This window comes from Bemisia tabaci, chromosome 1 (genome assembly GCF_918797505.1).
Source record: "Bemisia tabaci chromosome 1, PGI_BMITA_v3".
NCBI lineage: Eukaryota > Metazoa > Arthropoda > Insecta > Hemiptera > Aleyrodidae > Bemisia > Bemisia tabaci.
In genome coordinates, this window is record NC_092793.1 from 71,416,700 (window position 1) to 71,432,926 (window position 16,227).

A 16,227-nucleotide genomic window follows, 5' to 3' on the forward strand; every position below is an offset into this window, starting at 1 on the left:
AACCCAATGACATGATCGATTTCAACCGAGGAGAGGCGACCCAAAACCCACATTATATGCTTCTGAGAAAGGAGGTTTATAAGTCTGTAAATCACATACCGGCAAAAATTAACTGAAATTGATACTGAAAGGCTGAAATAATCATTGTTTTGGGAACCATGAATCAAATTATTTGACTTCGGTCATGAATATGTTTCCGCTAACTCAATTTTTGGTGTATTATTTCCGATGAAAATATTCTTCTGCACTTCCTGCAGTCTCCTATAATGTCAAACTTGAATCCTGGTCCCAGGACCAGGTCTCCAGAGCAGAGCATCAATTTCGGCTGATAGACCATGCGTTAATTACCCTAATAGCATTGAATATTGAAAAAAATGTTACGAAATGTGTAATTTTCAAAAAGGAAAAAGTTTTTAAAGGAACGATTAAAATACACGGATCAGAAAACTCTTATTGCCGTATCTCATGTAAAAGCGCCGCCTTTCATTTTTTTGAGTTCTTATGACTTTACTTGCTCGATGGAATTTCGCATCAATTTTTAGCTTTCAACGCAGCATATTAATTGGACCGCGTTTAGCGAAACCAAGCGACATCAGCTATCGTTAAATTTAACTTGGCAATTGAATATTTTACAAGAAAACGTTTGCGCTGATTCCCTTGAAAATTTAAAGGAATTAGCTTCGCACTTTTACAAAAAATTCACTGAAATTTGTACATTTGTACACAAAAATTCGCGCAGCCCTTACAATGTACAAGATGAATCTGCCCAATTCAATCTGGCAATAGCTGATGTGGCTCGGTTCCTTTCTGCTCAAAGCAATCCATTTTGCAGTCTACTTTCCATTGAACACCAATACGACTTTTTTCGGTGCTTGTTTCTTGTAAATTTCACAAAAATTTTGCTTAATTTGAAAAAAATCGGATTTATTCATTCGTCCATTAGGTTTCTTTTTAATTCTTGCTGTCCAAATTTAATACTTCATACTGTCGAGGAGGGTATATTTAATTTCATATCTACATATTTGTTCAAAATTTGTCAACGCTGTGCTTTCTCGGTGTATCATTCTCACCACGAATTTGAGAGTTTCTTGGGGGGCTAGCAAAATACTACATCACCCACAAAGAGCGAACAGTGGTGTGGCGTGAATGATCGAGTATCGATATTTCTCCATTTGAAGCTATGGTTAAGAATCGATTATTAAGGTGTCCTTGTCTATCGATCCTTTTCCATAGGTTTGAATGGCAGATCTATCGATATATCGCAAAGCACGCCGCACGCCACTGACAGCGAACCCAAAACGTACGCAAACTCGCGTTCGCGGAGAGGCTGACGAGACCTCCCTCATAAATTCTTCAAAGGGTGATTTTTCAATACTTGTGTGTGTTGGGTACTTTAATAGATGATGCTCGCATTTCCAACAAATGCATGAATTTGTGATAGCGAGAATAATATCAGTGTTTTATGACCCGATTCCAATCACGGCGCAACTCGGCCATCACCGCGTTCGCATGCAAGGGTGTTAAATTCGATTCTCGAAACAGCGAAGCCCATCGCAGGAAGGAGCAGTTGTTGCGATAAATTAGGTGCACCTACAAAGAGATTTTTTCTTGAGAATTCATTATCAAGCACACGACCGCACCTTATGTGAAAACAAGGTGAAAAACAATGATGAGAAGAAGGAAAATTGTGGTGGGCGGGAAGGAGAAACGAGCAACGGCATGATTTACAAACTAATTTTTATTATTTAAAAGCTGAAGCTAGGTGGCGTATGAGGTCTAATGTACCTATTCATGAGAGAGCACATTTTAATAAGCTGTGGGATTTAATAACGTGGCTATAGTTTTCTCCTCGCCTCTCTCTATTCCCTGTCGGCTCAGTTAAATAACAACTTTCCTAGCATGATACCGCACAATATCATGAGATTCGCTCTCTCCTCTCTTTTTCTCTCAACCCTCTCCCTCACTACCGTTTCTTTTTCTTTCTTACCACTAAGTTCAAACCTTTTTAAATCAACCTATTTCCTTCTAGTTCGGGAGGAGCTTCAAATGTTTTCTTGTCCCTTTGGGCGTTTTGGCCTCTTGAAGATTTTTGGCTGAATACTTTCTTATTTAACCGAATTGATGGACAATTTTATCTACAAAGTAAAGCTTAAGATTCAATGGTTAAGCTGCAGAGGACTATGAAAATGATCCAATTTCAAAATATCTCTAAAAATGATTAAAGATTGCTTATAATTTTCAATTTTTATATGTGTACTTCTTTTAACATTATAAGGCAGTATCGAGTATTGACCGTTTTACTATCTTACAATGTTGTGTAAAAATGTATTAAATAAGTAATTAAAATGATGTAGGTAGCCGCTTAGGTATGTGAGCCTTTTAGAGAGGGGAGGAGGGCAAGCCTGTAGTTTCACATGACCATTCCAATTAAAAGGAGAGAGCAGTTTACGATAAAAACACATAAGTCCCCTCAGCTGCCCTTAAGGCACTCTTCGTTCTTATCTGAAAATTTGTGAATGGGGCAAGTCAATCTTACATACTTCAAAAATGAGGGGATGAAAGATTGTCTTACGGGTACCTCACGAAAAAAGAGGGTAAAAACGTCGTCAAAGTACGACCAAATGCTTTTGCGAATAAGTTATAGTTGAGCCTACGGCATCGCAGTCCTAAGTTTATGAGCAGAAAAATACCCTCCTCACCACCTTCTTCAGTGGTCGAATAGTGTGTTCCAGATATGGTCAATTCATGCGTCTCTCTGAGAAACTTGTGAAGGTGCACTCAAATTTTAAAATAAAAGTATTGAGAAAAGGAATTTTCTCACATAACATGTTGTCCGATCACCGAAACGGGGAAAATAGGGAAAACTGAGAAAAAAGAAGGAACCGCAAAAACCACTGATATCACGAAACGTTAAAAAAGAACTGATCATATGAACCTTGAGAAAAATGTAGGAAGAAGACACGTCTTGCGGACAGACTTACCTCTCTCAGGAACTGGTTGATACGGATTGTTTGACAATCGAATTTCTACTGTTTTTTGGTATAAAGGTGTGACTACAGCACTGCACTTCAGCGTAAACGTCCCTTTGTAAAAGTGACTAGGATCTAGTTGCATCGAAAGATTAATTATATTTTCGACTAGCTCGTCTCCTTCATCGGAAATAGGCTCGCTTTCCTCTTGAAGAATCTGGAAAAAAATACCGAATGCAAGGACTTAACGACCAAAATTCAGCTGAAACTAACTGTAAGCGGTCAATACTAATTTGCGGATAAAGCTCCTTCAAAACGGACGGACGCAACAAAGACGTCAGCGTTTTGATTTCATCAGCATTGATCCATAGCACCCATCGAATCTCAAAATGAGCCTGCGGGTTGATTGTGGAATCGTTATCGAACGACCTTGATCGATAAGCTCCTTTCTCTGCGATACTATTTATCGATTAAATTCATTTGCTTTAACAATCGGCCCGCTGAAGAAGTCCAAAGATAAGTTGTTCGCTGTCGTGTGCTACCAAAAAAGGTTCATGAGATAATTTTAACAATATCAATATATTTTTCAATCAAACACCCTTTTTTCCTACGAATGTCGAATGCTACGTTTGGCCTATAAAATAGCTGCTGCATTTTACGGCTCACACTCTCGAGGTAAAATTACCGTTCCTTCCCTCATTGCACCTTCCGTTCTTTTAAGAAAATGGTATCCCCGAAAAGTCCGACTCCTTAAATGTAGTACCATTGACGGATCCAGCAAATTGGCAACGCTGTTTTTCTCAATTCAAACCTATGAAAATGTATCGATTCTTGGAGGGGCCATATACTCTGACAAGAATCGATTATTCAACATAGGTTTAAACGGAGCGAATCCGGTGTTGCAAATTTGCTGGATCCGCCTCTAAAATGCACCCCTACTTATTCCATTCAAATATGCCTTTACTCATCGAGGTCTAAATTCTTATTTTGTTTTTTATTTCTAAGCACGCGTGTTTTTGTTTTGAGCACGTGAACTGCCTCAAAGTTCCCGAGACCCGGTCGTTGGAAGATAAATTTCATATCTTGGCTCCGCTTCTCGAGGGTTCGAGCTTACAAAACGCATATACTGTTTTGATCGACATATTTGTTCTCTTACATGTAAATTGAGTGAAAGATGACTGGCTGCCATCGAAACAATTTGCACAGCGGAGTGAGAGCGGAAAGAAGGTGCACGGAGAGATCCCACATGCATCAACCTATCTCGAGAGATAGTTTGTTATTTCCGATGTTCGATCATTGTTGCCACCCTTGCAGGATCAAAACTCTTTTTTTGTGGTAAGAATAAATATGCTTATGAGATCTGGCAACGTAAACAACATGTTAAGATAGTATGTTTGTCTTCATGATTTTGTAATAACTAAGTGCACTTAAACCTAAACTTAAAACAAATAAGCTCTCTCCCTACATGTTTTGTACTGATTGCCTGCGCCTGCGTGTTATAATGATGCAATACAAATGCGAGAACATTTTACATTTCACTTTTACTAAATTTTATTGCAAATGCGCTTAGCGCTTTCATCATCTCTGCAAAATTGAGTTGAGATACCTAGTAACTTCAAAAACTGTTAAAATGTTTGTTTTAGGAGATCATTCAGGGCTTTGATAATGGTAAAATTTAAGAGACGTAATATTCAAGAAAGTTTTGAAGAACTTTTAAAAGATTCACTGTAATTATTACGTTTTGAACGTTTTTGAAGAATATGTTCAAAGCTCATACAGGAGTTAACCAGCCAAAGGCTTCGTTTCTAAGTCAAGGAGGACTCAGTCTCAATTTATTACCAATTTCTCTTGGTCTAAGTATTCATTAAAAAAATAACAAATTGACTTGTTGCTTGTTGTAAGGATGTTTCATTTAGTGTAAAAAATAAGAAAACAGTTTTTAATTCTATGACAGAAAATTATCATAAACGTAATGTAGCAAAGCTCTTGGTAAAACTTGGTAAATTTATGAAGGAAAATTTTCACGTACATATATATTTCACCAGACTTAAATTTTCCTGAAAACAACCCCCCCCCCTCCAAAAAAAGTACCCTGAAAATAATTTTAAACTTTTAAGAGTATGAAAATCGATTTTGAAGGCTCATTGTCACTAAGGTTCATTCCTTCAACAAAAACTTGAGTTTTGAAATGGCATCGCTTATTTTTATGCGACTGAACTGAACTGAATTACATTTAATTACGGTTGTTATCTCTCTTTTTCTCTCTTTTTTTCTTGCAAAAATGGGAAAGGAAGTGTTTTGGATGAAATTTATCATGAGTATTATTCTTCATGAATTTTTTAAAATCATTTAATTAAGGAACCAATTTTTGTTCAAAACGCTTAGGATCATTATCAGATGAGCTTTAAAAGACATTGGAATATTAACGCGGGGTTACGTGACTAGCTTGAATTAGTTCCCTTTTTACACATGTTGAGTTGAGCCGTGATTGAAACAATCAATAATCCTGAAAACCCAATTCTTCATATCCCCAATTTCTATTCGGACGTGATGTTATTTTGAAAGCTCCCCATCGACAATTCTGGCAACGTCGCCTGCGTCTAAAGCTTTTCCATCGACAAACTCCTCATCCCCCTCTGAGATCAATTCAAATTTGCGCCAAGGAAACCTCAGGATTTGTTGGATCCGCTCAGACACTAGTCATCGCCAAGTGATTGATGACGTATTGAAACGCAGAGCCATTGCTGAGCCGTCCGCAGCTCAAATTGCTCGGTGCTCAAGAACTAGGTTTCGCTCTTTCCGTGGCAGGCCAAAGGCCGAGCAGACATGTATGAGCAATTTGGATGGATGAGCTTACTTACGAAGCACTCGTGCGGTTTATTTTAAAAATTCAAGCTCAATGAAAGAGAATATGACAAAACTCAAAAGCTTGCAAGAGAGAAAATTCCTCATTCAAACTATAGTGAAGAGAGAAAAAGAATCGAGAGAAATTCAAGCGATATCTACTATCGTGATCAACCATTTGTTACAACAATTCCGATATGCAATATTCTTGAAGTTCTGATCACAATATGTGTTCTTTCGATACAACCGGCGGCACACGGTAATTAAAACAAGCTTATCACCATTAACCACCATTGAACTATATTAAAAATCTCGAATTAAAGAGATTTTCACCATGTATGAATCATCAGTCTTCAACCTTCAGAGGCCCAAGTATTTTAGTTTTAAAGGATCGCTCGTTCCTTGAGCTACCGAGTGCCTATATTTCATAGTGTCTCCTATTTATTTGATGTTTTTTATTAAAAAGTTTTGGTATTGCATTTTTTGGAAAAATCGGGATTTCTCAACGTGAGAGAGAATTCCTAACTAAGTTCAGTGCAGTGCAAGTTTTTTATCTTACTTTTCTTAATGCATTGAGCCTATTTACTTCTTCTTTTTTAGTCTTCAATTCTTTTTATTCTTCTAATTTTTGATTAGAATAAAATATTAAAATACGCTTACTTTAAACCTCAAATACACGACTTTCGGATATAGCTTAGCTGATTGTATTATCTTACCGATCTATTGTTCAAATAAAATGCCATTGAGGCACCTGGTTTTGACGGTGGACAGGTACAATTTGCTATCAGGTAATCTCCTGGAAAATATCTATTATGCTCCGTCCGTATGACTGGATCTTCTTCAGGTAATTCTGAAACAAATCAATTGACATATTACAAAACTGCCGTGGCGCATCTATTATTTACTGAGAATGGAGAACAATTTCGACGTTGGCCTTCTGTATGTCCCTGTGGAGATATAACCTCACCCCCCCCCCCCCCAAAAAAAAATAAGAATAAATTCTTGCATGAGAGATTACTAAGTATGGTACATAGTAATTACACTTATGGTAAACGCACGTTAAAAAAGTATACTCTCAAAGTTACTCGAAAAGTTATGCGCTAAGTAAAGCTTTGAAGAGGGGGAATGGTAAAAAGGTATGCTGGTTGTTGGGTGAAACCAACAGAAGTGTAAGTTCCGTACAAAAAAATGGCGATGGTTAAAAATTACCAGTTGGAAGGAAATCTTAACTTCGAGGGTTTATTAGCGTCATTGATGTACGAGTAAGAGAGTTCTAGGGCATACTTGCACTTTATTGCGTGTAGGATTAGTACAGTTTTTATGATCTGCAACTTAGATCCCAATGTCTGGGGCAGTTTTCACTTCTGCTGGTACGCGCGCCAAGTTCAAATGATACTCAATGAAACAACTTTGATGAAGTCACGAAGTGTGCACTTACTGTGTAAGCAACAGCTTTAAGTTCGGTGCAAGTTTCGGGTTATTTTATGGCCGGATGATGCAATAACAGGTACCAACTATTTCTCTGAGCCCCCACCCTCTAGTGTTATCCAGCTTTTAATCTCGACCCAAAGCTAACAAAAACTTTCACGCAAAGAGATTTAGTCTTTGACACGTCCTTCGCGCAGATGCGTCAGCGAGAATTTCTCCCACGCCAAAAAACACACCACACATGTGCGGCGTCGCGTTGCGTTGCGCCGTTAAGACGATCTCTGTGTTGTAAGAAGTCATTTAGACTAATTAATTAATCTGCCATTATAGTCACCGATAGAAAAACACACCTAGTAATTAAAGGTTATTAGTGAGTGAAGGTGTTGAATGATCTTTTTTTGATCTCCATAGAGACTGGTCCATACACTCATGTGTATTATACCATTACTATCAACTCTCTCACCCCCTGAATTTCCGGTTTCTTTCACAGTTTGTTTTACCATTCTAAGGGGGCGATTTTCATGATTTTTGCGGCTAGGGGCCTTAGAGGGCGCAAAGCGGTCTGCGTCCTCCCAATCATGTAGACCAATATAGGAATTTTCCGTAAAGAAATAAATAAAAATTGTCCGTACTTTCTGATCTTGAATAATAATTTGAAAATTACGAAAGTAGACCCGATTTTCAAAGAGAGAGCCCCCCTTTTTAAGCTCCCATGGGGGTCTGGGGTGAGGACCTCAGGATGGTCAAATTCAGATTCCTTGCGGTTGATTCCCTATTCGTCCCAAAGGCTCCTTACTTCATCCAACCCGGGAGAACCGAGGAAACAGTCTGGTTACGGGTGGCCTGGGACACCCTGTATGAAAAATCATAGACTAAAAGGTTAAAATTTTTTATGTAAAATATCCTAATCATTTAACAAAAATTGTCTGAAATTGTCGACGTGAAACAATGCCCGTCTAAAATTAAAACAATTAGTTACCAAATTGAACTTTGAAAAGTTGCGATGTAGTAAAACCCCTTTAACTTTCACCTTTTGCGATGGGAAGGTCGCTTCAGTAAAATCACTCAACTGGGGTTTTTTGCCCGCTTGAGACGTAGTACGTATAGAGAGTCTCACTGAGCTCTGGGTCGGTGAAATGCGAGTCAATGCCTTTTAACTTATTATTTTTTTAACGCTTTTAACTGACAAAAGTTAGCGATCGAAAAAGAGGAACGAGGGGGCGCAGAGATTATGATTTCATACATAAATTAAATTGGGACTAATAAAAGAGAATCACAAAGCGGAAAAACTAATTGAATAGGTGTGCAGCAGGCTGTCGCGCACGAATGCACGCACGGATGAGACGGCAAATATTCTCATCGGAGCTTTTGGAGTGATAAAAAGGTGCATGAATTATGAAAGCGGGATCAAAAAGCGATCTCTAGGGTTTTCAGCAATAAAAGTATAATGCTCGGCGTACACATGTAAACGATTCGCAGTTCCCCATCGCAGTTCATATCTGAAATAACGAAAGTCATATCGTAAAAAAAAACCCAGGCTAAGTAAGTTTTTTCTCCCGTTCAAAGTAATGCCCTCCGCACCATCCCAAGAAACGTAGGATAGGGATGCCACGCCTGTATTGCGTCTCTGGCTATTATACATAGGCTGTCCAAAAAGTACCGAGACTGGTTCCATAACTCAAAAACCAAGATAGCTAGAGGCTTGATCTTGGTCTCATTTGAAAGATCAACTCAATATCTATCGATTGAGACCAAGATCAAAACTTTCGGTCAAGTATTTCAAAAGTTACGACACTGTTTGTAAAAAAAATATCTGGACCCCCTACCGTTTTTAATGACTATTTTCTCTTGTCGAGAACACTCTCTAAATTATTAATGATCAGTGTACGGTTCTGTTGCAACTAATCATGGCAAAACCTAATTGATTTGGAAACACAGTCAAGCCGTCGTCGTCCGACTACGAGTATAAGGGTTCAAAGTCCACGGGGAAAGAATCAACCGTCGGTCAGCCACCCCTAAAAAACCCGGGAAATTTTCGGCAGTTGTTGACAGTTCACAGTGCGTGCGTGGTCTACGCTGCAGATAGTGAGTGATTTTGTTTCTGTGTTCGAAATTGTTGATACCATCATGGAAAGAGATAAAGCAGTGGTATCAAAAATTTCGACCACAGAAACAAAATCACTCACTATCTGCAGCGTAGACCACGCACGCACTGTGAACTGTCAACAACTGCCGAAAATTTCCCGGGTTTTTTAGGGGTGGCTGACCGACGGTTGATTCTTTCCCCGTGGACTTTGAACCCTTATACTCGTAGTCGGACGACGACGGCTTGACAGTGTTTCCAAATCAATTAGGTTTTGCCATGATTAGGTGCAAAAGAACCGTGCACTGATCATTAATAATTTAGAGAGTGTTCTCGGCAAGAGAAAATAGTCATTAAAAACGGTAGGGGGTCCAGATATTTTTTTTACAAACAGTGTCGTAACTTTTGAAATACTTGACCGAAAGTTTTGATCTTGGTCTCAATCGATAGATATTGAGTTGATCTTTCAAATGAGACCAAGATCAAGCCTCTAGCTATCTTGGTTTTTGAGTTATGGAACCAGTCTCGGTACTTTTTGGACAGCCTATGTAATATGACACTTGTCTCTTGTGAATGATTCTCGCTTTTTTTCAAAATCTAGCTCTGATATGAATGTTATCATTTTCGTATGCCGACGGTTGAGAACGTGTTTGGTTTCGTCCTCACATTATAAATTGTGATTGGTTCTTGAGAATGAAGACGAATCGTTTTGATTTACCTTGTGGATAGGCGATCTAGACGAAAAAAAAGTCTCTCTTTTTACGAGCCGAACCTAGGTTCTTCTGGTCCATCGTAATTTTCGGTCAGAGAAACCAAACTTTGAGTCAGGTTGCCAAAGTTGTCAGTCGCTGCGCTATAATTCGCCAAAGATTCCTGATTTCCATCTCAGAATAAGGTAATTGAACCAAAATTTGGTTTCTCCAGCCGAAAAGTCCTACTGCCTGTTAAGTTATGCGGTCCATATGAGTCCCAGCGTACTTTTTTTAATCGGAGTTCCTTAATTTCTCCCTTCAGAGGACAGAGGATGTATTTCCGTAATAAAAAAAAAATCGAGAAAAGGAAGAAGACGGAGAGGAAGTATTATCAAAATGAAAAAAGAATAAAAATGGAGGTAAACAACTTTCACTGTGTTGTAACATAATGCACAATTTTTCTGAGACTTTTATCGGCACTATGACCACTTTTTTTTTTATATACAAATTGAAATTTTTTCAAAACCCGATTAAACTGACTTACTTTGACTTACTTATACCACGATGGCCATTTCGGGCGGGTCGCCCATCTTTAGGTGACTCAGTTTAATCGGTTTTTGAAAAATATCAATTTGTATTAAAAAAAAAAAAAAAAAAAAAAGTAAACAACTTTGCCTGTTAAGTACCGCATACGCGGCTTGTATTAGTTTTCTCAGCCCATATGAAAGAAGTGAAAGTATGAAAAGGTCATCTTGTGTATAGGTATCTTTTGTTTTTTAGTGAATTTTTCGAAAGAAATACGCTATTTTTTTCCTGCAATTAATTCGTCAATCAGAAGCAGGCAAACGGAAAAACGATACATAAAATGGTCGAGTAAATGAATGTGAAAACGAATAATATCAAAGACGGAGAGGACGACTAGAGTGGGATATAAATAGCGCAAACTTCATAAATTCCTCCTCTGCAACCCTTTATTTATTTTGAGCCGTCCCTGCTTTTCCTAGAAGTACCAGTCACAGTTTATACACAAGAAATTTTTCTCTGGCTTCTAGCAGACACACAGACTTTTTCCGTTCCGCCTGTCCTCAAAGTCTCAGTCAAGTATGATGAAAGCTCAGCTTTTGCCGTCCGAGTTAAGTTCTTCAGAGGCCGGATTAAAAACGTCGAGCCTTTGATGCAGGTTATGGTCGGAAAAACCGCGAGAGCAGCGTTTCAAATGTTAACACGGCTTACTGATTCTTGCGTTTTGGAAGTCGATCTTGGATTTACTATTCTACTCCGACTTAATTGGTGCGTCTCTGCCAGAACCTATGGCCGATTTAAGTAGAATCAATCGATAGGAAAATTACGAATACGCGTATCTCTGTTAGTGACATTCCAGGTTCTTTTGGAGAGTGTTTATGCAAACAAGCACTCCTCCAATATTTTCTCTTCGGAACGAAAAGTTATTGCTAGGAGGGAATTATTTTGTCTCCAGAGAAGTTAGTGTTCCGGAGAAAAATATTTCTCTTCCCACCAATAACTTATCGTTCCGAAGAGAAAATACTTTTGTCCGGAACACTAATTAATTAAAAAAAATTCTCTCCCAGCTAAATTCTCGTTCCGAAGAGGAAATATTTTCGCTAGAGAGAAAATCATTCTCTCCCTAGCATAAACTTCTCGTTTCGAAGAGAAAATTTTTCTCCGGACACTAACTACTTTCTCCGAAGAGAAAATAATTCTCTCCGTAGCATAAACTTTTCATTCTGAGAGAAATATTTTCTCGGAACACAATAAACCGGAGTTTTTTCGCATGGAGAAGACAGATCAAGTAAGTTAGTCCGACATACTTGGTATATTGGTTTCACCGTCGGAGTATCATCATCGCATATTTCAAAATTTCTGCTCCTATTCAATAATTCCGGGGAGCAATAAGCCAACTCTGTATCGCTTGAAATCTATACAGAACTAGAGGCCATACCCCATGGCCGCTACGCGGCCCAACTCCTAGAGGGGGAGGGCGCTTCGCTTTCTCTTAGACCCGCTTCGACAAAAGAACGACCAAAGAAAAAAAAGAAAAGATTTTCATACTCAACCCTCATTCGTACTATCTCTCTATGACCGGGAGCGATTGGACCAATAAGAATCGTACGAAAAATATCGTCATTTACTTCAAACTTAAACAGCTTGCCAGCGAAAAACGCGCACTGACGCCTACAAACCTAAAGGGCTACTTCAAGCATTGCGCAATGCTTGAAGTATCCCGTTGGGTTTGTAGGCGTCAGTGCGCGTTCCGAGCTGGCAGTACGTCGCGCCGCGTCGCCGCGTGCCATAAACTTGCCCACATGAATAGGTTAGATTGTTAAAATCTTGGAAATTTGACATCAAATTTGAAGTTAGCGACTCAAAAAACAAAAGAAACGAAACTTACGTGATCACTTCACGTGACACTTCACTTTCACGTTACGTGAAACTTTCGTAAGTCATTATCTGACTTACTTCTTCCTATTCTTGAGTTTTGAACCATAGTGCACCGCGGGCGGCGGCTCATGAAATTTTCCCCTGTGCTCAATCGAACGAAGCGGAAAATGTTCGCTTCGCAAGACTGGCATCAAGCAGCTAAGTAGTGCAAATCAGTATTATGTCGGCCAGTCCAGCATCGTTTTGGCATCAAACCGATGTCTCTCTGACCAGTATGCAGTCAGAAACTATCGATTCGATGTTCGACCGCTTTATGAGACAGAGGAGGCCAAATGTCAGGCTGACTTATAGTTACTAGGATTATTTCCTTCTTATAAAACCGTAGGCGAATTTCCGCGAGTGGATTTAATCGAATTTTTCACCTAGAGCGGCAGGGTTGCAAATTAAAGGAGAAAAACGCTCTGCTGAAGTCAAGCACTAAAAGTTCATTGATGAATGTTGGCCAACGTTTGCATCCGTCCACTTTTCGACCAGCCTTTCGACGTGGGTTGAGAACTTTGGATGTGGTCGTCATTGTTGCCAGGATGAAAACCAAATGTAGCAGGCCAAGGTGTCTACGAAAACAGACTGACCAGAAATCAATACTTCTTCAGTACTTTTTCAGTACATTCCCAAGAAATGCAGGATCTCCTCAACAGAAAAATGCAGTACTTTCTCAGTACCTCCAATTGACGAAATTCGAAAAACGTCAATTTTTCACTCAAATTGCGACAAAAATGACAAAAAATGAAAAAAATTCCGGAATTTCTGTGGAATTTCCGCACTTTTTCAGTACTTATCCGGACCGCCCTTAAAAAATCAGTACTATTTCCGGACTTTCCGGAAATTCCGGACTTGTATACACCCTGCAGGCTCACCGTCGCCCGGAGAGAATTTAGTTTTGTTGTAACAGAAGTTGGCAGTAAGTTAGAAAGTTTGACCAAATCCACTCGCGAAAATTGTCTCGTGTTATTGTATCAATAACAGGTCCATCCAGCACAATCAACTCAAATTAGATTTAACTGCGCGAGAGTCGATGTTCTCTACTGAGGGCTGATTCACGGCGCAGTTAAGAAGTGTTTGGTCCAGTCCGGCGAGAATCTCGAGCGATAAACATTAAACGTAAAATATACTGGCGCGACATTTTTGTTGCATGTCAAGTGCCGTTCTTTTCCCGCTCTCCGCTCCGCGATCGGAGGCAAAATACGATGGAGGCGAAGTCGGGGAAATATTGCTTCGATTCTATCGCTCGGGTGCATTAACGTTTATTGAACAACGCGCGTCGGGACAAACTAAACAGAAGCGCGAAAACAGGACGGCACTAAAACAAAGGGGATCAAATGCGAATCTGAAAAAAGACAGTGGAGCAACATATTTATGCGTCGTGTCATAACGGTAAATTTGAATCGAGCGGAGGGAGTAAAGGCCGTCCCTGGGCACGCCCCCGCCCCCCTTGATCCCCCCCGAGACGAGTTACTTTGTTTAGTGTCGAGATCTGAGCACTATTAATATTCACCTTGCCGAAGCGACGGTGGTGGAGCGGTGCTGCAAGGAGACGCACATGAAAATATCACTCCGAACATTGCCAGGTTTTTTTATTTTTTATTTTTTATAGAAGAACAAGGATGAACACAAAAATGAACATACTTGTTCAGGGTGTCTACGAAAACAGACTGACCAGAAATCAGCACTTCATCAGTTATTTTTCAGTACATTCCCAAGAAATTCAGTACCTCCTCAACAGAAAAATTTAGTACTTTCTCAGTACCTCCAATTGACAAAATTGGAAAAATTTCAATTTCTCGCTCAAATTGCAACAAAAATGACAAAAAATGAAAAAAATTCCGGGTCTTTTTGCGGAATTCCCGCACTTTTACAGTACTTCCAGACCGCCCTTAAAAAATCAGTACCATTTCCGGAATTTTGGGACACCCTGTTGTTATAGTATTGAGCTTACTGATTGTATAGGGTAGGGAGGGGGGAGGGGCTCTTGACATGTGTCATAGTCTCATTTATGGGTTTCTCTTGTACAAATGTTCGCAAATATAAATTGAAATATTTCAGAGTTTCTCTCTCCCTCTCACTCCTCTTGATCTGCCTCCCTCCTCCCTTTCAATCGATCAATGGTTAAATATACACTCATCTGTCTTTCAAATGTTCAATTCACTCTGGTATGTTTAAGATATACTTACGCTGAAAGTAAGTAGATCGAAATCGGAATTTTCAAAATTTTTCATCGCGGATTTTGATAGGCCACACTGATGGGTGGAATCGAGAAGTACTTACATACTTACAGTTACGACATCGCGTGCATGCCTACGTTCGTATTTCATTTATTTAAACAGATACTTCTTGATATTTTGTGTTAAAACTTCCTCAGAATTTTGTTGCATGTCAGGAGATAATTTCCAAAAATTTCGGGTTTAAATAAAAAAAATGTTATTGTCTATATGAAAAATAAAGAAGTAATTTTGGAAACAGGACGGTGATGTTGCACTTTTGTTGCTTTTAACCACCAATATCAATTAAATATTCAAATTCATAAACTGACTCCGTCTGATGTAGCAATCTTCAGTGTTTATCTTGCAATTTTGTGATTATCAGGGTCCAGGGACTATGAATACTCAAATAATTTGCAAGGAAAACACTTTAGTTCCAATTCACACAGCCTGTAACGACGAGACAAAGGAAAAAAGAAAGAATTCAGTCTTTTAAGTTTTGAATTATATCTATAGGAGAATTTTAAAACGAGCAGATTCAAAGGTTCCATAGAATTGTATCATTTTGTCGCACACGATCACATCAACTTCGATGAAATTAGAACGCATACTTTAGAGTCGCATACAGTAACGTCATTTGGTGTTGAAATCTTGGAGAGAAAGTAAGAAGAAGAGTGGCGAACTTGAATTTTACCGGTTCAATGCTTAGAAATGAACTACGGAGACTCAAAATATGCGAAATTCAATTGTTTTAAAACTATTTGTGAGCGATTATATGATACTATGATCCGAGTCCAATTTCACTCTCGTAAAATTTGAATTGTTGAGAACGAACAAGGTGAACATCTTTCGGCGGAACGATATTGATATTTAGTGCATGTGATAACCGCGAGGTCTCTGAAATTTAGCAGAAATTTGACAGCAGCGATACTCATCGCAATGAAACTTTTTCTCCTCCCACCGAGTGGATTTATGCGTTTTTTCATCCAGATTGATACCGCAATGATTCATGTTGATAGGTTTTTGGGTTGTGCACATGCTCGAATTTCCTCGGTTTTGGTATTCGAGTGGGTTTAAGGAGAGAGCGGGCGGAGAACAAGCGAGTAAAGGGGTCCAACAGAAAAGAAAGCGCTTCCCCAGAAAAGTTTCACATAACTTTTTCCCGGTATGACTGGTGCTATTAGATTGACTGAAGAGCCAGACATTGCAACTATCTTTTATAATGCATCATTTTTGGTTGTGTAATTATTTTGATTTTCTTCAGTTTCGGTATGAAAAATATCAGGGTTCCCAGCTAATTTTGGAAAAAAAATCCCTGACTTTTCCAGGTTTTCCAGGCCAAAATGAAAATATATCCAGGCCTTTTTCCGTGGAAAAAACTCAAATAATTTGCCCTAAAAGAGACAGCGCGCGCATTTTTCGGTTTTTGTAAAAACTCCTCTATTTTCATCAATTTTTGATCTGGTTCAGCTTTTTTTTTTATAAGAACCAGGCTAGGATAGTATCATAACACGAATGAAATCACAAAAAAACTTAAAATGTGTTGGAAAAAA

At 38.9% G+C, this 16,227-nt stretch overlaps 1 protein-coding gene across 1 annotated transcript in view; it reads right to left on the bottom strand.

Moving 5' to 3' along the window:
- Nucleotides 1-16,227, bottom strand: part of LOC109033099 (uncharacterized) — a gene marked incomplete at its 5' end in the record, with an annotated part of 112,612 nt that overhangs the window by 6,865 nt on the left and 89,520 nt on the right. The window contains 2 exons of the mRNA XM_019045534.2: nucleotides 2,982-3,186; nucleotides 6,530-6,663. Coding sequence (XP_018901079.2) covers nucleotides 2,982-3,186; nucleotides 6,530-6,663 — 339 coding nt within the window. The remainder of the gene's footprint in view (nucleotides 1-2,981; nucleotides 3,187-6,529; nucleotides 6,664-16,227) is intronic.